Source organism: Rosa chinensis, chromosome 1, assembly GCF_002994745.2.
Source record: "Rosa chinensis cultivar Old Blush chromosome 1, RchiOBHm-V2, whole genome shotgun sequence".
In the NCBI taxonomy this organism is placed as follows: Eukaryota; Viridiplantae; Streptophyta; class Magnoliopsida; order Rosales; family Rosaceae; genus Rosa; species Rosa chinensis.
Genome location: NC_037088.1, coordinates 54,285,059 through 54,305,429, shown reverse-complemented (window position 1 = coordinate 54,305,429; position 20,371 = coordinate 54,285,059). Strand labels below are relative to the sequence as shown.

At 36.5% G+C, this 20,371-nt stretch overlaps 2 protein-coding genes and 1 long non-coding RNA gene across 11 annotated transcripts in view; all 3 read right to left on the bottom strand.

Moving 5' to 3' along the window:
• The window catches only part of LOC112182344, a 51,749-nt gene extending 36,125 nt beyond the window's left edge, over positions 1 to 15,624 (bottom strand). For 4 of the 6 annotated variants that reach the window (XM_040518111.1, XM_040518113.1, XM_040518118.1 and 1 more), the window contains exons 1-4: positions 15,298 to 15,624; positions 14,475 to 14,519; positions 14,085 to 14,156; positions 12,753 to 12,797 (exon numbers count right to left, since the gene is read on the bottom strand). In XM_040518111.1, the coding sequence (XP_040374045.1) occupies positions 12,753 to 12,797; positions 14,085 to 14,156; positions 14,475 to 14,519; positions 15,298 to 15,391 (256 nt within the window). In that variant the 5' untranslated portion in view covers positions 15,392 to 15,624. Of the gene's footprint in view, positions 1 to 11,473; positions 11,823 to 12,051; positions 12,097 to 12,210; positions 12,244 to 12,752; positions 12,798 to 14,084; positions 14,157 to 14,474; positions 14,520 to 15,297 lie in introns of those variants that run through there. The other 2 variants (XM_040518122.1, XM_040518125.1) reach the window with 2 other exon arrangements.
• On the bottom strand, positions 3,701 to 4,163 carry LOC112182346 (60S ribosomal protein L34-1). Its single transcript, XM_024320830.2, has one exon. The coding sequence runs from the start codon at positions 4,141 to 4,143 to the stop codon at positions 3,814 to 3,816; it is 330 nt and encodes a 109-aa protein (XP_024176598.1). The 5' UTR covers positions 4,144 to 4,163; the 3' UTR covers positions 3,701 to 3,813.
• Positions 7,973 to 10,206, bottom strand: LOC121052691. 4 transcript variants are annotated; one of them, XR_005809805.1, is made up of 4 exons: positions 10,089 to 10,206; positions 8,886 to 8,955; positions 8,252 to 8,377; positions 7,973 to 8,156 (listed from the first exon to the last, which is right to left on the bottom strand). It is a non-coding gene; the product is annotated as an uncharacterized LOC121052691 (long non-coding RNA). The 4 variants fall into 4 exon arrangements; XR_005809804.1 differs by having other exon boundaries at positions 8,252 to 8,362; XR_005809807.1 differs by having other exon boundaries at positions 8,891 to 8,955.
• Positions 15,625 to 20,371: the final 4,747 nt, after the last annotated feature.

Below are 20,371 nucleotides of genomic sequence, written 5' to 3'. Positions count from 1 at the left end.
CTCAAATCACTTTATAAATCTTATCTCAAAACCCATGAAATCTCAATTCATATAGGAAAATAGGCGATAACTAAAAGGAACTGCCGACTAGTCATCTCATGCTACATGGAGGGTACCGTCGACCAGGGACGCATTGGAGGGTACTGACGACCGGATGAGAAGGTGATGGTTAGAGGGTACTGCCGTCCAACTACTTCATGCCATCTGGAGGGTAGTGCTGACTAGATGACGCATCGGAGGGTACTGCAGGCTGAAATTATATTCTGGAGGGTACTGCCGACCAGACTAATGCATGCATGCGCTAACATAGTTACCTTCTCAACTATATTGAACTCAATAAATCAATAAATATTTAACTCATGAAATCCCGATATCTCAAATATTCGAAATCAATAATTCTCATAATATTTTCTTAATTAAACACTTTTCGAAAACAACTTCTCAAAACTCAATGATTCATAATTTAAGTACCTCGAAAATTACTAAAACCTTTTGTAAAGGAAATTTAATATTAATCTCGTAAATCATAAATAAATCTCAATAAATGAAAACTCATAAATAAATAAATGCTCGAAGAACTGCATGCATAATTTATTTTAAAATCTAATGTCCACTCGCAGATTTACGCTATGACGTCCGTCCAACAATTTCCTCCCGTCCAACAATTTCCTCCTCCAGCTCGATCCACACGTCGTCCTGAACAAATTTGATAATTTAAACAACAGTTTCTTGATAATCGAAATTAAATTGAGTGATAATAAAATCGAAACCATGAAACCAATAACTCATCGGAAGTCCGAAATCAAATTGAAACGAGCTCAAACTTCATATGTTATATCGACTAAATAGTCATAACGACCTATCAAAAGCTAGGGTCGATCCAACGGTTGGATAAGGGCCGGTCCTGAGGACAGCCGCCTCAGGCCACTGGCTCCCGGAAGCCTTTGGAGAAAAGTAATTATATATATTATTGTTTGAGCTAATAAACAAAAAGTCGCGCGTTGCTCCTGCAGAAGGGAAGTTAGACAGCATCCTTGTCCACCAAGTTTTGAATCACGTTCCTGATTCACTTCTCTCTTTAATTTTTTTTCAATCAATTAAGTTATTAAAGGACTTGAGTACCTTTTTTCTTTTTTAAATCGCTTAAGGTAATTTTTCTTGGACCCGTGGCCCAGCCCCTTTTTTTTTGCCTTTTCCTTTTCTATATAAACTTTTCCTTTCATTTTTCCATATGAATAACTATTCATTTTCCTTCTCTGTATGGAAAACTAACCCAAATTAGAGGAATGCTAGCAACCTTTCCCTTTCTACCCCACTTATCTTGTGTCATGTGGATTCATTTATCATTACAATCTATGTATTTACTACCTTGAAAAAACAACTAATTTCATTCCATGTTTTACCCTTATTTATGTTTAACCTTTATTAAATGTTCTCTATTAATATGAAAAAAAAAACTCTTGACTCTTATATTTCCTAAGTTTTTCAACAAAAAATTTTCTTTCATTTATTTGGTCATGTTCCATAATACTAATTCTTTTTTATATAAAACCCACCAAAAAAAATGGTAAACCTCACTGACATGGCAGCTGCAAACCTTTTTTTTTTTTTTTTCCTTTTCGTTAGAACACATGTTAGATTAGATGATTATATAAATTTTCTCTTCTTTTTTTTTAGCATTCTCTTTGATTCATGTATATAAGTAAAGCAAACGTTTGGCCATTTTTTTGGTTTCAATTCTGTGTTTTTTTTTTTATTTTAGGGAAAAATTTGAAGTATTTTGTTAAATATATATGTACGTACTTCTTATGTAAATACGTATGTAATTCCAAAAGAGTAATATAAATTGCAAATAAAAAGGATTCACAAAAGAAAAGAAAAATTTTGAGAAACTAAAATTAATTACTTAATTAAATGCATGTGAAATTAAATAAGGGTATAGAGGAGAAGTGAAACCTTGTTTTTTAATTGTATTAATTATATTTCAATAGTGGAATACACATGACATGCAATGAATGAGGAATGTAGAAACGGAAAAGTTGGAAGGGAATGTTGCTAGCATTCCTTCCCAAATTAAATCCTATATATTGATTGTGTATGCATAGAAAATTTCTCACATCAAACAACATCGATTCTTTATTGTTAAGATGCCTCCCATTAGAAAAAACAAGTCTGGAGCTCAAAAGAGAAAAGAAAAGGAATGACAAGAAGCATTAACTCAATCTCTAGCTGGATCACTTGATAAGTATTTTGCGGGAAACAAAAAAGCAGGAACGTCAGTTCAAAATGTGGTGAATGATCAGGAAGATGAGCATAATAATGAACAACAAGATGAACCCATGAATGCTCATGAGAATCATGGTGAAGAAGAAAGAGAGCATATAATTGACACTGAGAATGAAGATCAACTCATGGATGAGGAAGATAATGATAGTATGGATCAAGGTGTCCAAAATGAAGATTTCAATGAGCAAATTAACTTTCCTTTGAATGCTGATGACCCAGGTAATTGGGATAAGATTGTTTTTGGCTAAAAGAGGTCCTCAAAGAGACCATGATTACAAGTTCCCCAAAGATAGTAGAGGCAGACATTTTTCTTCAGAATATTTCTTTCGATATTTACAACAAATGGCGAGAAGCAAGATCGGAATTGGCTATAGATAGAATATTTTGCTTTTGCTTCAAGTTGTTTAAGAAGGATGGGCAAAAAAATAATTGGCAACATAGCTGGTGTAGGATACAAAGATTGGAAGAACCTTGGTTGGAGGCTTAAGGGTCATGAAACAAGTAATGTGCATGCTTATTGTATGAGTAGATGGGTTGAACTGAAAAAGAGACTAGAAAAGAATAAGATAATTGATAAAAGCTAGCGAGAACAGATTACGAAAGAGAAAGAGCATTGGAGACAAGTATTACTTAGGATAATTGTTGTTGCCAAAAGACTTGCAAAAAATAATTTAGCATTTTGTGGAGATAGTGAGAAGTTTATGTGGAGAATAATGGAATTTTTTGCAAATGATTGAGATGATTGCTGAATTTGATCTAACAATGCAAGAACCTGTTCAATGCATTCAAAATCATGAGACACACTACCATTATATATCTCAGTCACATAATTCAAAATGAAATGATACAAATGTTAGCAAGTGAGATAAAACAATCAATTGTTACAAGTATCAAAGAAGCAAAATACTTTTCCATTATTGTGGATTGCACTCCCGGTGTAAGTCATGAAGAGCAAATGTCTCTTGTAGTATGGTGTGTGGATGTTTCTTCAAAGCCTATAGTAGTAGAAGAGTTCTGGTTAGAATTCTTCAAAGTAGATGATACATTAGGTCTTAGGCTTTTTACTGATATTACAAATGCATTGAGCACTCTTCAATTTGATATTGATGATATAAGAGGACAAGGATGCGACAATGGAGCTAATATGAAAGGAAAACACAAAGGTGTTCAAAAAAGGCTACTTGAAGTAAATCCTAAGGCATTCTACACTCCATGTGATTGTCATAGTCTAAATCTTGCACTTTGTGATATGGCAAATTGTTGTATAGGTCATGAAACATTGTGTCATTGTTTTTTCCTTTTTCTGTATAGGTACCTACGATTCCTTCTTTTTTTTTGCTCAATGAAAATGTACTCAACATTATAACATAAATCAGCAGTACCAAAACACAGAAAAAGAAATTGGAACACCTCCAACTACTTTCCATAGCCCACTAATAATAGCCAAAATCACTCTAGAAGCTACTTAAAACTCACTAGACTCTTCATTCAAGCTCAGTGCTTGGCAGATAGCTTTTCCTTAGCCTTCTAAATCTTCAACACCTTTTTCACAATCTTTTGTTCTTCAACCAAAAAGGCGCGGATAATCCTCTCCTTGACGGCAGCTCCAGACAATACTCCTCCATAGGCACGATTAACAGTCCTCCGATTCCTAGACAGCCTAGACCTCTTGTATTCAGCAGGGCTCAAATGAGGGATCCCTTGAATCCTCTTGCCAGTAACAGGACACTTGGGCCCGCTTGCCCTCTTCTTAGTGGTCTGGTACACTAGCTTACCTCCAGGGGTTTTGACGATCCTGTGCTGGTTGGACTTGGTGGGGTAGCTGTGACGCGAGCGATACACGAGACACTGAACCATCTTCGCAGTCGACTCTCTCTGTCTCTACGATTCCTTTTTCCTTATTAGAATTCAACATTTTAGCATGTTACAGCTAATCAAACTATTTAATAATTTAATATTAGGCTACAAAATGGTTTCGATGACAGTTTTTTCGCCTCATTGATCAAGCATCAGCTGTAGTTTATGTTCAAAGTTGAATGAAAATATTTCATCTTAATGCCTGGACTTTTACATGGGCTACTGTAGCATTTTTGAGATATGAAATTTACAGTTCTCAATCAATATTGAAACTCTTCTTATGAAACTTAATGTAGGACAAGCTTTGAGTTGGCTGACTAAGCAGCTCTAAGGCAGATTGTTGTTGATGTCTCAGAATCTTCATTTTCTGGAGGAAGAGCATTTAAGCTATATATCGATCACTAGGATATAATAAATGGATAGCTACATATCAGTGGGCACATCATTGGCAATTTAAGCACCATATCAAATGTCCTATTTTTCCCTTGATAATATGCCTCGGCAGATGGATCCCTTACACAGTTGAATTTTGTGTGCACAATAGTTGTATTATGTGGTGCTGTTAATAGCTGCTTTTTCTTGGTGCAAGTTTGCTTTTTACCAATTGATAAACATTGGCTCTCCACAGGAGCTGCAAAAACATGGGACCCCTGATATTGTCTTGGCCTTGGTTGGTAACAAAGCTGATCTTCATGAGAAACGTGAAGATTCTGTTCAAGTGAGCTCAATACCACTTAATCCCATGCATCTTCTTTCCGTAGAGTACAAAATAGTTTCATCATATAACAAAGATAACATGCATCTATTGTATATTCTTTAGGATGGCATGGACTATGCAGAAAAGAATGGGATGTTCTTTATCGAGACATCTGCAAAGACAGCAGATAATATTAATCTGCTGTTTGAGGTAAACCTGATTACATTTACCTTTTGATCGTATATTTTTTTTTTGAAGTGCTCGCGAGCGAGAAAATATATTCATAAGCCAGAATAGGCTGTTACATACCCTTCCACTGCCATCAGACAGACAAGGAGTTAGTGGTTGTACCCACAGTGATACATAGAAATAGGCATACTCATTGTACAATGACATACGTAGAAACATAATAGGAGCCCCCTTTGGTACTACGCCGGAGGCGCTAGAAGGATCCGGCCCTCCCAACCTAACTATTACCCAGTAATCTAGTCGCCTAGAGACCTCAATTGGTGTACAACCAAAGACACTGAGAATTAAGTCGACAAGACCAAAACCAATAGCTAAAGCTAGATGCACACAAGTGCCTAGACTGTCCCTGAAAATAGGGAATTATTGAAACAAAACTGACTAAACAAAATAAATAAGGTCTAGGTCAAACAACCCAGCCCAAAATCACAGCCCAACAGCCCAAGAAGAAGATCCCAGCTCAGGCCCAACAATGAAAGCTTGACCCAAGCCCATCGTCCATCTGCAATCTCCAATGGACGATCGCTGCCACCCGAAAACCAGATCCCGGACCGAACCACGTCGAAACCAGTCCAAAGCAGCCCGATTCCGGACGTCGTTGCCACCGTCCAACCCCTCCACCACGCTGCCGATCATGGAGATCCAGGAGGTGCCTCATCGACCCTCAACTCGCGTTGCCCCGCCTACTGAGCCCAAGATGTCTTCCGGTGCTCGTCGCCAAACCCAACCAGTGCCGGACTCGAGCCGTAATCCCTCTCCAAGAAACTGCCGGACCACTAGTTTTTAAATTTCCGTCCGGCAGTCACGTCGAGCAGGCGAGGCGAGCCAACGCTGGCCAAGCACGCCGCTGGACAAGAAAAAAAGTTGCAACCCTAAACCAAAAGCGATTCCGGGTTTTGTGGAGCACTAGAGAATAACTTTAAACTAGCAAGTTTATTACTTTTTCACACCTTTTGATCGTATATTATTTCTATTGTTTGCTATTAAATTGTAATTATTGGGAACCTTATATACTTTAGATCATGCAGTCCATATAGCTAATCTCATATATGAGGAAAATCTGACACTTTAAATTTGGCACCCCGTCCGGCTTTATCATCATCTACATCAATACTGAACCCATGAAGCTGATTACTTTACAAAAAACAGTTGGTGCTATGGAAACGTTTGGTTAGCGTTCTGTAATTTCAAAATGTGTGTATATTGTGAAATAGTCTGTAGCTTTTGATTTCCAATGGTTTCAGTTGGAACGTTAAGATCATTATTTGCACGAATGAATGACCTGGGCACCATAGTACAGCTTTATGTTTTAGGTAGGGGTCGTCAACGGGCCGGGCCGGGCCTGGCTCGGCCCATTCATAGCGGGCTTGGTCCGGGCCGGGCCTTGCTATATTTTTAAATAATTGCGGGCCGGGCCGGGCCGGGCTTTATTAAAAATCAAAGGATCCAAGCCTGTCCATATAAAGCGGGCCTTGCGGGCTTTATTTATAAATAAATATTTAAAGACACAAGTATTTTTTTTTTTAATCAAGCTTTGGAAATTCAATGGATAATGATCAAATACAACCAAAGATAACAATCTATATAACTATATTGTACCAAAAAAAATCTATATTTATATATAGATACTAATTTGTTGATAAATAAATTTTTAAAGACACTAATTTTTTATAAATCTATATTTATATATCATACACTCCAAAGAGCTACATATAGCAATTCAAAGAAAATGAGAAACCGACCGTTGGATGAGTTTATTACAATAAATTATGAGCGTGGTAAAAAATTTAGCCAATTTCACCATATTTTTGAATCCGATCGGATTGGTCAACCGTAGTCACTTATATGTTTTATTGGTTGACCGATGGCGTGGCAACCGCGAAACGTGCTTATTTTTTCACATCACGTTTGTATATATTCCATCGATGGATGTGCGTGGACATAAGATAAAAAAAAAATTAATTTTAATTACAAATACATTGGACTATACCAATTTTATTCCTAAAGTTATATGACTTATACATTGCATTTAAATTGTTTAAGTTCATTCTAAAGCAACCATGAAGTGGAAAATGAATTCGGAGAAACCAACTACTTGATGGAGAGATTGTAATGTTTTATGGTGGTTGTAGAAAATCCAGCCAATTTGGTTCATGTTCGAATTCGATCAACTAGGTCAAACGTAGTTACTCTTATAAACCTATATTTATATATCATACACTCCAAAGAGCAACCCCTATCAATTCAAAGAAAATGGAAAAACCGACCATTGGATAAGTTTATTACAATAAATTATGAGTGTGGTAAAAAATTTAGTCAATTTCACCATATTTTCGAATCCGATCGGATTGGTCAACCGTAGTCACTTATATGTTTTATTGGTTGACCGATGCCGTGACAACCGCGAAACGTGCTTATTTTTTCACATCACGTTTGTATATATTCCATCAATGGATGTGTGTGGACATAAGATAAAAAAAATTAATTTTAATTACAAACACATTGGTCTGTACCAATTTTATTCCTAAAGTTGTATGACTTATACATTGCATTTAAATTGTTTAGGTTCATTCTAAAACAACCATAAAGTAGAAAATGAATTCGGAGAAACCAACCGCTTGATGGAGAGATTGTAATGTTTTATGGTGATTGTAGAAAATTCAACCAATTTGGTTATCGTTTCGAATTCGATCAACTAGATCAAACGTAGTTACTCATATAAATCTATATTTATATATCATACACTCCAAAGAGCTACATATAGCAATTCAAAGAAAATGAGAAACCGACCGTTGGATGAGTTTATTACAATAAATTATGAGTGTGGTAAAAAATTTAGCCAATTTCACCATATTTTCGAATCCGATCGGATTGGTTAAAGCATCTTGTTGGATAATCAAAGCCGAATCTTACACTAAACAAAGCACATTGATACAGATTATCAGTAAACAAAAAGATTACATAGTTGAAAGTTTCTTGTTTTACATGTCAAACCTCTTCAATAGTGTCCATGTGCTCGTTCAAAAGCTCCTCTTCAATAATAGGCTCCAAGTGCTTGCTCAAAAGCTGGCTGAGAAAAGACAACAAATTAAACACACAACTCATAAAAATTGGGTGAACGAATAGCATTTTACTGGAGATAGAAAATCAGGATGAAGTGATTACCTGACCGGGATGGCTAGAAGACTCGGCTCTGATCACCATCCAATAGGATAAGGAGGCCAAAGCCTTATCTGACCAATTTATGCAGGTTCAGGCCGTCTTTAAACATGTCATCTGTCAATCTTTTGCCTATCAACATCTCAAATAGCAGGATTTCATAGCTATAGATGTCGCCACTTGTTGACACCTCCATTCCTATGCCATACTTTGAACTTCATTTCCAAATGTACAAAATAATAAGTATACAGCCTATAAACTATCATGTTTGTGTGCATCCCCACCTGAAGTCCTCGTCTCTTAATGATTAGACTGGGCCAAATCTAGGACCTAGATGCATTCTTTGACAACCCAAAGATCACATTCTAGATCAATAGATCACCTTCTAGCATATTTATGTATGCAACATGAAAAAGAAAAAAAAGAACAGCAAGCTTTAATAGTTCTAGCAAGCTTTGACAACAGAACAGCAATATAGTTGGATGTCAAATAGGGACATTCATAAACACATTGGGCTTCTCCCAACCTACTATAAAATCCCTCTATAATATATTGTACTCTTCAAATAACTTCTATCATAATCAGACCCTCAAAATCTGTAGTCACATCTGAAATACACCGAAGAAAAAGAAGCTCAAACCTTACTCTTTGATACTTCCAGCTACACTCTTGCCAAGTCTTTCTTTGAGATAACTTCAGTTTTCCACGGCCTTAGATCACAAAAAGAAAAAAGAAATAAAATATAAATTAGTAAAAGGAACTATAAATCTAAAACCACCACATTGAATAGCACAAGCCATTTAAGTAACATGCCAATAATTTGAAACCAGATCATGGTCATTGAAATAGTGCAAGTACCTGTTGTCATGCAATGAGAGAATCCTACGCATTTCTATACACTGACCATCATATAATGAATTCTAAATCTTTTAGAAACCCACACATGACAGAGACAACAATAGGAAATTGAAGTGAACAAAAACTATAACAAAGTTTTCTACTTAGTCATCGATTCAAGAACAAATAACGGACTAACGGTACAAAGAATGATATAGATATTTGGAAAATACCACTCCAGCACAATAGCAAGCTTTAAAAAGAGAACAAACAACAAAACTGAAGTAGTCTTATACTGTCTTGAACCAAATCCTGCCCACCATAGACAGGCACCCAGACCAACAATTTTTCAGCTGTTCTGTTTCATTTGCATATTGGCTATTCAAGCATTGGCATAAAACACAATCAATTACCGCTGCCTAAGAATGTGCTGTCTCATCTACCAAAAATAATAAAGCAACTTCTCCAAAATCAAAGAAGCAACCAACAAATAATGCATAGAATGCCAAGTAGTTGTTTATATCCGGCCAAATTGTTCAAGCATGAAGCATGATCAGAGTAAGTAATATGAAACAAAGCCAAATGACAGTAAACGGATGCAAACCTCAAGATTTGGGACCAGAATATCAAAATCTATTGAACCTAGATCGTTTCCTATATCAATCCCATCATGATAGTTCTCCATTGACAAGACAGTAAAACTAATAACAAATGCCGCCTTTTCTGATACATCACAATTACTGTAAGATCAACAATTAAACAAACAGTAGCAGTAAATGCTTTTGGCCCGACTTGTAATTCACAATGAACAAGTGTACATGAATTTAGAGCAAAAGAAAACACTAACATGTACAGTGATGGTCTGGGATATAATGCTTCACCATTTCCATCTCCTAACCTAGGATTAGAAGAAGTAAATCAATCAAGTAACAGTGACTAGAATCAAGACAGGACGATAAACAATGACTCGAAAAAGCCAGAAATGAAGACTTAGAACGCTTAATACCTCCGGTGCTCTTCAACTCTTTGTAAACAAACCAATTTGGTTCCTGAAATTCTAAGACCGTCCGTTCGCAAATAGGCTTTGCATTGTTTGAGATTCAAAGAATCTAAATTACTCCCTTGTGCAAAACACAATGATCAATTTAGGGTTTAAGGTCCTTAATCGAGCAAACAAAACTCAAATTCCGATGATAATCAATTCGAATGTTGAAAGTAGAAATGTTGAGAAAATCAAAACGAGAAAGAGACAGAAACCATTGAGGAAGCGTATGCAGAGAGACTTTGTTGCAGAGAAACCACATCATTGATTGAGGTCGCTCGATTCGCAAATTGGTCCGACTCGTAATTCACTTCCGACCCCGTCTGAAGCCCGGGAGAGGAGCTGCCAAACGCCCAAACCAGATAAGTTTTCGCGGTTTTGATGAAGAAGATGCCAACCCAATTGTAAACCTCATCCCAGATGTCAAAATACCAGAAACCCCTCTTCGTTTTACCATCACGGCACATAAATTAGTCAAATTACTCTTAACAGACCCTTACCAGTCAACAAAAAGTAATCAATTTGTGAGGATGTTAACTTGCCACGTCAGTGGGGCCCCTTTGGTCTATAAATGTTTTGGTTCATTCCGGCCTACTCCTGACAAGCAACAGTAAAATCCCTAACTCAACCGAAAACGAAAGGAAAGAATCGAGAAGAGTACCTTCTCGAACTTCCTCGCCGGCGGTCTGTTCTCCAAAAACTTTGAGAAAACATCCAGTCAACCGGAGCCGCGAGCCCCTCTCCACAGCCGTTCATTTCTCTCACCACTACTTATAATCGCGAAAAACTTTACCGAATCATGAAAAGCATGAATCAGAAATCTATCATGCGTCGATCTAAAAACCAAAGCGTGAATCTCACGGCGAGATTAGGGAACAATCAAGTGGACAAGCACGACGATGAGGTCGTAAATCTCACCAGAAAGAGAAGGAACTTGACGCCGGATGCGTCGCCGAAGCCGAGCCTCGGCGCCATTGTCACTGATTTCGAGCAGATAGTTCCCGAAAACTCAAACCCTAACCTAGCCTCCTCCTCCGTCGCCACCGCGATGTCATAAACTCCTAGTCCGATCAAACCCCGACGAATTCAGAAACAGTGACTTAGATCGCGGCGATTGCAATCGCATTATCAGATTGTATTAACTAAATTTTAGTGACACTTGTATTAACTAAATTATAATAACAATATAACAATATTATCATATTTTGTCATAATATTGATGTTACAACAATACATTTGGGTAATAAACTGGTCTCCCAGGAAATATAGGAAAGATGCACCACTTATTTTCTTCAAAACACAAGCAATATCCATGAACGTCCATACGGCCACTCTAGTAGGTTCAGGGATTTAAAGAAAGGTAAACAGGAAAAACAAAATTGCATTCTTCATTCATGATCCCCAAACTGGGTTGTAGCTTACAATTATAGGTGTGTCTCATACAACCTAGAGAAGACATGTGGCACAGGACCGCCACTATTCAGATGGAAACAAAATGCAGCTACAACCAAGCAGATGGCAGAACTGCATAATGGAGTGCAAACTGAAGATGTACTCTTGCACCAGATGAGCAGGTGTTGTCTCCGGGTACATGGATTAATTTGGCTAATACGGTGCTTGGGCTTAGGGTGTCGGCTTGGTCTCAACACACTCCTGGAGGATCGAGAAGGCCCTCAAGAAGGGAACTAAAATCTGCATCTGGAAAGGTTCAAGACATCAGAAAATAAACTGCAATTTCGCCACATCCTTTTAAGGGTGATTATTTTGGTCCCCACAAAGCACTAATCAGGCAGACTTTAATTTACTGTAACTCCAATTACATGGTGCACATTTTGAAGCTCGTGTAAGCCCGTCTGAAGTGAAACAAGTAACACACACATCCCCAAGCAAATTTCAGGTACCCAAAAATAAAGTATCAGAAGCATACCTGGAGGTGGGAGTCTTTTCCACTTCATAGTGCGGCGACGCTTACCTACCACAAACGAAAAAAAAAAAAACAATTGACATTCATTTACTTGAGAAAGAGCCCCCAGATAATATTTTAAAACAAAAATCAAAAGCTTGCCGGAAGTGGGAGGGGTATTACCTTCACCATAAAGTAATTTACGAAGCCAAGCATCTGTTTGTAGTTAAAAGTGTCAGACCACAAAAAAAAAAAAAAAAAAAAAGAGAGAGAGAGAGAGAAAAGGAAACAAAAAATAGACAACCCGTGAAAAGTGCTATGATCACATAACACTGAACAGTACCATAGGAAAAGCAAAGATGAATGTATGATGAAACATGAGAAGCTGCAATACAAAATGAACTCCCACAGAAAAATAGTATTACTTTATGAGTTTAACAGCTATGGATCATGCACAGATCACAGTCAATGATTAGATGAAGGTCAAATTAACTCAACGTTGGGTATGCATCATAAGAAGAGCAAAATGAGTGTTTGATTAAACATGAGGTGCTGAAACACAATAGGATCTGTGATCCCATGAAAAGTAGTATACTTGAAGTGTATCAGCTATGCATTACACAGAGCAAAAGGACTTGAGTGAAGAATTCGAGTCCTTTTAATTTGTTTGGGCTTTAGCGTATTTCCACAAACAGTAAACAAGCAAAACTAAAAGAGAGCCATACCTTCATGGGGAGAAGTGGCATTATTTGGTTCTACCGCCTTGGTGCCTGTTTCATAGTAACATTGCTAGGGATGAGTTTAAATCCAATGGTAGGTGACCAGGTGCACACTACTCTCAAAAACTCTATTATTTAATGATGGGTATGCAACATGCAGAAACCAACCAAAAAACATAAAACAGATTGATCCAAAAATTTGGATATCCTCCAACCACACCAACAGAAATTAAAGACACATTAATTGTTTAGATAGGCAGGGAAGGAGTTGCCTAAATATTAATCTTAGTTTACATAAATGACTAATTTCTCGTAAAGGTTCAATTAATTGTTTCTGTTGAGTCTAGAACCAACGCCGTAAAATAGAGGGGGTCCACATTAGCCACATCAGCATGCAATGGAGACTATGGAGGAATTCTATAATAATACCATGGACTGAGAAATTGCTAAGCTCAGGAGGAAGTGATTAGATCAGAAATGAAAATACAAAATTGTTGGTAATAAACTGCAACTAGCAATAATATTTTAACTGTTCACCGAGCTTTCCTATTTATTTTAACTCCATTGACACCCAAGTTAATCAAGCTAATGGTAAGGGTAGGCAAGGGTAGTTACGTGGAAGTACCCAAAAAAACAAGGGATAGCATTGTGTAGTCTACCCAATCAAAAAAAAATTTTCCTTCTTAAAACACAAGACCACAGCAAATTCTAGGTAACTGAAAACGAAAGTGAGAAGCAGCCACAAGCTCTGTGAATCCCAGGGTCACATAACATACAGCCACAAGTGCTCTTTTGGTCCTTACGCAACCCATTGTTGGGTATTATTAAAATGAAACATGTTGATCTAAAACCAAAACCATCAGAACTGGTGTAACAATGAGCTGCATGAGTGAGTCATACCAGGTCGCATGACATACAACCTCAAGTCCTCTTTTGGTCCTTGTGCATATACGAAATATGTTAGATCTAAAACCAAAAACATCAGAACTGCATGGTAGCAGTTGTATCGATATTGTCAAAACAAATTCAAGAATGAATACCTCATGTAAATTATAATAAATATGACTTATGATCCCATTAACAAATAGTTGCACAGTGCATGCATCATGCAGACTGGTCAAGGGCTGGAAAAGTTATATGCAAAAGCTATTGTAAAAACCAAAATGAGTATGCTGGTTAAGGGCGGCGGGTGAAGTTGCCTTCAGAAACCAATTGTTCACACAGTATCTTGACCAAATACTAAAACAAAAACAAATGAACATTCATTTTCTTCAACACAAAGAATCCAAGGAAACCCACAGATAATATTCCTCGCAAACAAAAAAATATAAAGCTTACCATCAGAGAAGTCCTCAATGGCACCATTGGAGTTCTCATTGAGATCAAGACGATCTAAAGAAGGCACCTCAACTGTTTCAGACAAAAAATGAAAATAAAATAAAAAATAAAAAAAATGCATAAGTGACAATGTAAAAGCAAACAAAATCAGTACTATGACCATATGACACTGACTGGTACCATAAGAAGAGCAAAATGAGTGTTTGATCAAACATGAGGTGCTGAAACACAATAGGATCTGTGATCCCATGAAAAGTAGTATACTTGAAGTGTATCAGCTATGCATTACACAGAGCAAAAGGACTTGAGTAGAGAATTCGAGTCCTTTTAAGTTGTTTGGGCCAGTATTTCCACAAACAGTAAACAAGCAAATCTAAAAGAGAGCCATACCTTCATGGGGAGAAGTGGCATTATTTGGTTCTACCGCCTTGGTGCCTGTTTCATAGTAACATTGTTAGGGATGAGTTTAAATCCAATGGTAGGTGACCAGGTGCACACTACTCTCAAAAACCTTATTATTTAATGATGGGTATGCAACATGCAGAAACCAACCAAAAATCATAAAACAGATTGATCAAAAAATTTGGATATCCTCCAACCACACCAACAGAAATTAACAACACATTATTTCTTCAAAACACTATATAATAAAACAAAAATTAAAAGCATACCACATGGAGCAAGAAACTCAAAGAGAAGCAGCAGATGCAATGTTGAATGAAATGTAAAGAAAGAACTGAGAAAAGAAAAAGAAATCCCCATCGCGGGAAGGTTGGGGGAGGTGTTATCTACATGTAATCTTTCCATTAATTATCGAACTAAGTTCTTTAATATTCAAAAGACATTACATTACGTCAACTCTAAAACCCACGTCACCACACAAGAGATGAATCCTTTATTGATACCAAGAATTGCATAAAATTGAAAAGCAAGGCAGCAGATGCAATTAATGTTGAATGAAATGCAAGGAAAGAAATGAGAAAAGAGTAAAGAATCCCCAGTGCCGGAAGGTTGGAGTTACCTACATGTAATCTTTCCATTTATTATTGAACTAATAGAACCCAGAACTTAGATAATATAAATCAGCAACTTTTTTTTATCTTCAAAACTCAGATTGTGGATACTGTTCCTCACAAAACTTAAACCCTAATACCTAATGGTGCAACAAACGAAAAAGGTTGACATATTCAATGACAAAGAAATTGTACTCTACCTTGAAGCTTATCGTTTCTTTGGACGAATTGAGGCCCATCGGCCTTGAGCAATTTGATTTCACGATTCCTTAGATCCCCGGCTGTGGAAGCCATGCCTGCCAAATCGCGATTTAGGGTTTTCTTTTTCTTATGCGAAATTTGGTGATTTCGGGTTAAAGCCCTTTCTTTTCTTGGTTGGGATCGGGATGGGATGGATGCTTTTATATAGTAGTAGTTTCTACCGGATCAGGATCGGGTAGAAAAGCTTAATTGGAATAGATCGAAGTGGGGTGATATATATGCAGATGCCGATACTTGGGCAGTTTCCTAACTTTAATTGGAGCAGAACTATATTTCCTTCTGTGTTCTTTTCTTTTCTTGTTGGTAAAGAACTCTCTTTAGGAGAATAAAATTAAGCCCCAAGTCAAGCGCGCACGTGCTTAGTCGTTGAGATTAAACACAATGCCAATTGAAAATTAGAAATGTTACGCAATAAAACACAAACATATTTAGGCAAATAAAATCTAATACAAAACCTATAAATAATTAAATACTAGCCTTGCTCCACACATTCTCTGCATGTGTAAGTAAAATTTTTTTTTTTCAGAAAATAAAAAAGAAAAGATAATGGAAGAAAACGGTTATTGCAAAGAGAAGTTAGTGGGAGAGAAAAATGGGTTGTGGGATTTATTTTGTTTATTTTTATTAATAAAAATATAATTTGTAATTGTCGTAATAGCCCTTGTGATTTAATTAATTCTCAAAGTATTTTAATCTCTTAAGGTCATTTCTGTCAAATTTTTTTATTTTGGCTAACAAAACCTCTTCTCTTAATAATAGTATAGATATATAACACAACTCTCGGATACCAAAGATGTTTTTTTTTTCTCTCAAATACATCATCATATACCTTGGCCTAGACCGTACTGCAGACCAGGTAATGCATGCATGCGCTCTCACATTTACCTCCTCGAATAAACTGAAATCAATCTCATTAAAATACTAAACTCTTAAATTTCTCAATAACTCAATGCTCTGATTACTCGATAGAGTTATTGAGAAATATGATCCTTCCTGGCATTTGCTACAAATTCTAACTTAGCTAGCTTCTTGAAGTATCAGTTGAATTTGATTTGATAATCTAAGTAACTGAGACTTGCTAAAAGATATTTAAAATATATCATGTCTGTAACCTCAATCCCAAAGGACAAACAAACATCAAAACATGCTGTCAATATAGGATTAAGGTTAACGAATAATAGCTGTCAGCATGAAGTATTAGAAACTTTGATACTTGCTTCTTTCTATATTTCTGTTATTTGGGATATAACTCAACCACAGCTACACTAGTTGATTCCTCTAGCTATCCTTACAGTTGGGGGTTTCCGGTTTAGGAGGGACTTAAACGAAGGAGATGTTCAGTTAACTTTCTCCATGTTACTTCCGCAAGAAGGTGCTTTTTTCGTTTATTTATTATTATTATTATTTTGAATCCTGGGAGGTTGCATCGTATGTAAAAAGGGGCAGAAGTCTGTGGATCATGTCTTTCTTCACTGTCCAATTAAGTGCTAGTCGAAACTATATAGATCTAGAGGTGAATATTGACTGGAAATTATAACAAGATTAAGTTTCGGAGTCCCTTTTGGGCTACAGTCACTTATGAGTTCACTAGCTATCTTAACTCTTAAACTCCTGTTGTTATGGCCAGGAAGGCCGCAACTAACTAGGGGAGGTTTGTACTTTCATCTTCAAGTAGACTAACTGATTGCACAACAGACGAGTGATTATTTATATCACGATATATTGTTCAATTTTAAGGGTGATAAATAAAAGAAGTTCCTGTCAAATTCTTATTCTTTTTTTCAGTATTGATGGATGAGGTTCAGATAAATAAGCATAAAGTAAACTTACTAATGACGAAACAATTAATGATACCATCGACGATGTTCAAATTAATCTCCATTAAGTAGGAACTTTTACAAACAAATTGAAATTTCATATCTAGAAAAGAAGTACAAATCTTTAAAATGCAGTCAAGGAACAGATAATCATCTGAAGTAAATTGGTGTATAAAAAACACTCCTTTGATTTTAAAGTGCATAAAGGGTCGACAGTTGATGTCATAGCTAGGTCTCGGCTCATATGTGATCTCCCTTAAAAAGTCTAAATCTGGAGCCACCACTGTAAGAAAACTTAATGAACCCGACATTGTGTAGAACCTAAGTATATATTCATATATGATTTAGTTTTGAATTCAAATGTCAAGTATAAGTTAAGGACTTAAGAAAATCATTTTGGTCCAACTAATCACATCTATTAAAATTTGAAATTCATAAATATAGTTATGACTCATGAGAGTTTATCTGGTTTTTTGAAAAAGCAGTTGGGATGCATTGTCAGTTTCTTAATGGAATAAACTGACAATACAATGCTTTATATATCAAATATTTTGGTCCCTTCTGATGCACGAATCATTCTCATCAATTAGTCCCATCACTAAGAGGATGCTAAAGGTGAAATCAGGAGAAGCCTAGGATGGAAAACTCAACTGTGTCAAGAAAGTCAGTTCTATCTGTTTTCTGGTGTTTATGTATTCTGCAGATACATGATTGATATAGCGACTTCAATCCCAAACCTAAATGCAGAATCTGATGGTGCACGGTGATTTCATTTATCTTGCTTTACATATCATACAATTTATATACTTTGCAGATATTAGGATATATATGATGTTTCAGTCCTATATTAGGATACGACTGGCATATCAATCATAAATGCTAATTACGATCATTGCTGCACTCCCACACATATATTTACATAGAAATGATTGTTTACTTGTGTTCATGCTAAGATAGATTTACTGTAGCAATAGAACGGAGCAAGTTCTAACAACCACTACTTGCGTTTTATAAAACTCTGCTGTCTCTTTCGCCATTTTGATGTAGGACGAGATTTTAGCCAATTTCAACCAAAAATCTTGAAAAGAAAGAAGCGTCTTCACATTAAGAAGAATAATTGGAATATTGGAAATTGGTATTCAAATAGGCTTCTTAATGATGGAATTAATCATAAATTACTCTTTTGGATATATCAGGATTCTCGGGCAAAATCTTGATTGGGATTCCAAGCGTAATATTCTTTAGTATCTAGGATTTTATTTCTGATTTTTATTTAATGGGGTTTAATTAGGTTTTCTAGTTTTAGTCTATAATAAATTATTCTTTTTGTTTTCTAGTTGTATTAGGTTTATGCTATGTGCCCTATATATAAGGCACCTCTTAGATTGTAATTTTCATTCAAGTTATCAATAAAAACCCAAATATTAGAGAAGTTTCTCTATGTTTCTTACTGCTGTGTCCGTAATTGCTAGTGGATTCTAGCTTATATCATATGGCTTTCGACGCTTGACGGAGCCCCTTACTATTGTGTTCACGCTTCCCGCATCATTTGGTATCAGAGCGGGTATCGCCCGCTCCTTAGCAGACGATGATCCAAGGGAGAAGTTCACTACCGCCAACCTCAACGACGCTGGTCGTAGAGTATCTATCAAAGAAAGTTTCGTTGAAGAGGAACATACCAAGGGATTTGCCCTAGGACGACCTCATCAATCCAAAAAAAAAAAAAACATGGAACATTGGATATTCACAACGCCGAATTACAACGACTTCCGAACTACATGTGTCATCAAAGACAAGGCATGCTCTGTAATAATTGACAGTGGTCTACGAGAGAATTTTGTAGCAAACAAAATTGTGGATTATTTTCAATTGCCGACAGTGAAGCTGAATAATCCATACTGGATTCCATTTGGAGAGGATGAATATGCACAAGTAACAGAGGTTTGTAAAGTTCCTGTCTCTATGGGAAAATTTTATAAAGAAGAGATTACTTGTCATGTGATTGACATGGATGACACTAATGTGCTTTTTGGAAGGCCATGGCATGAAAGCGTCAAAGGTGGTTATTGCAAATATGACACATATTTATTTAGGTGGGAATCGCACAAAATTAAAATCAAGCCTTGAAGGAAGAACATCAAGAATGACCATCCTGAGGTGTGTGAAAAGGAACATGAAGAAGCTACTTTGAAGATTGAAGAGAAACTCATTAAGGACAAGGAAGCTGATTCATTAATCACATCGATATCCATGTCATGCATGCCTAATTGTGTTCAAGATCAACCCAAGGAGAAGTCAATGACCATTCCTTTTCAAGTGGAGGAGTTCAAGTTTCAAGATGCTTATTCTAAACTTGTCTACGGTATTGGATTCATGGTGATACCTTTTAATTTCGAGAATATTGAAGTTGATGGCTTATCATGTTTTATTCCTACTAATGATCGAGTTGCATACAAGAGGAACTCGAGGTCGAGTTCCTATCAAGTGGAGGAGACTGATGTAGGACGAGATTTTAGCCAATTTCAACCAAAAATCTCGAAAAGAAAGAAGCGTCTTCACATTAAGAATAATAATTGGAATATTGGAAATTGGTATTCAAATAGGCTTCTTAATGATGGAATTAATCATAAATTACTCTTTTGGATATATCAGGATTCTCGAGCAAAATCTTGATTGGGATTCCAAGCGTAATATTCTTTAGTATCTAGGATTTTATTTCTGATTTTTTATTTAATGAGGTTTAATTAGGTTTTCTAGTTTTAGTCTATAATAAATTATTCTTTTTGTTTTCTAGTTGTATTAGGTTTATGCTATGTGCCCTATATATAAGGCACCTCTTAGATTGTAATTTTCATTCAAGTTATCAATAAAAACCCAAATATTAGAGAAGTTTCTCTATGTTTCTTACTGCTGTGTCCGTAATTGCTAGTGAATTCTAACTTATCTCATATGGCTTTCGACGCTTGACGGAGCCCCTTACTATTGTGTTCACGCTTCCCGCATCACATTTGAACACTCAATTCCTTAATTTTAAGACATTCGGCAGCGAGGTAGAGGTTAACTGGGTCGAGTCCCTAGATGAATTCAGCATCCCATGCTTTGAGTTCTTCCGGGGTGGTGCATTTGCCATGCCGGGGGGCGTGATTCTCGCACCACTCTATCACCATTGCTAGGGTTTTGGATTTCACCCTTTCCA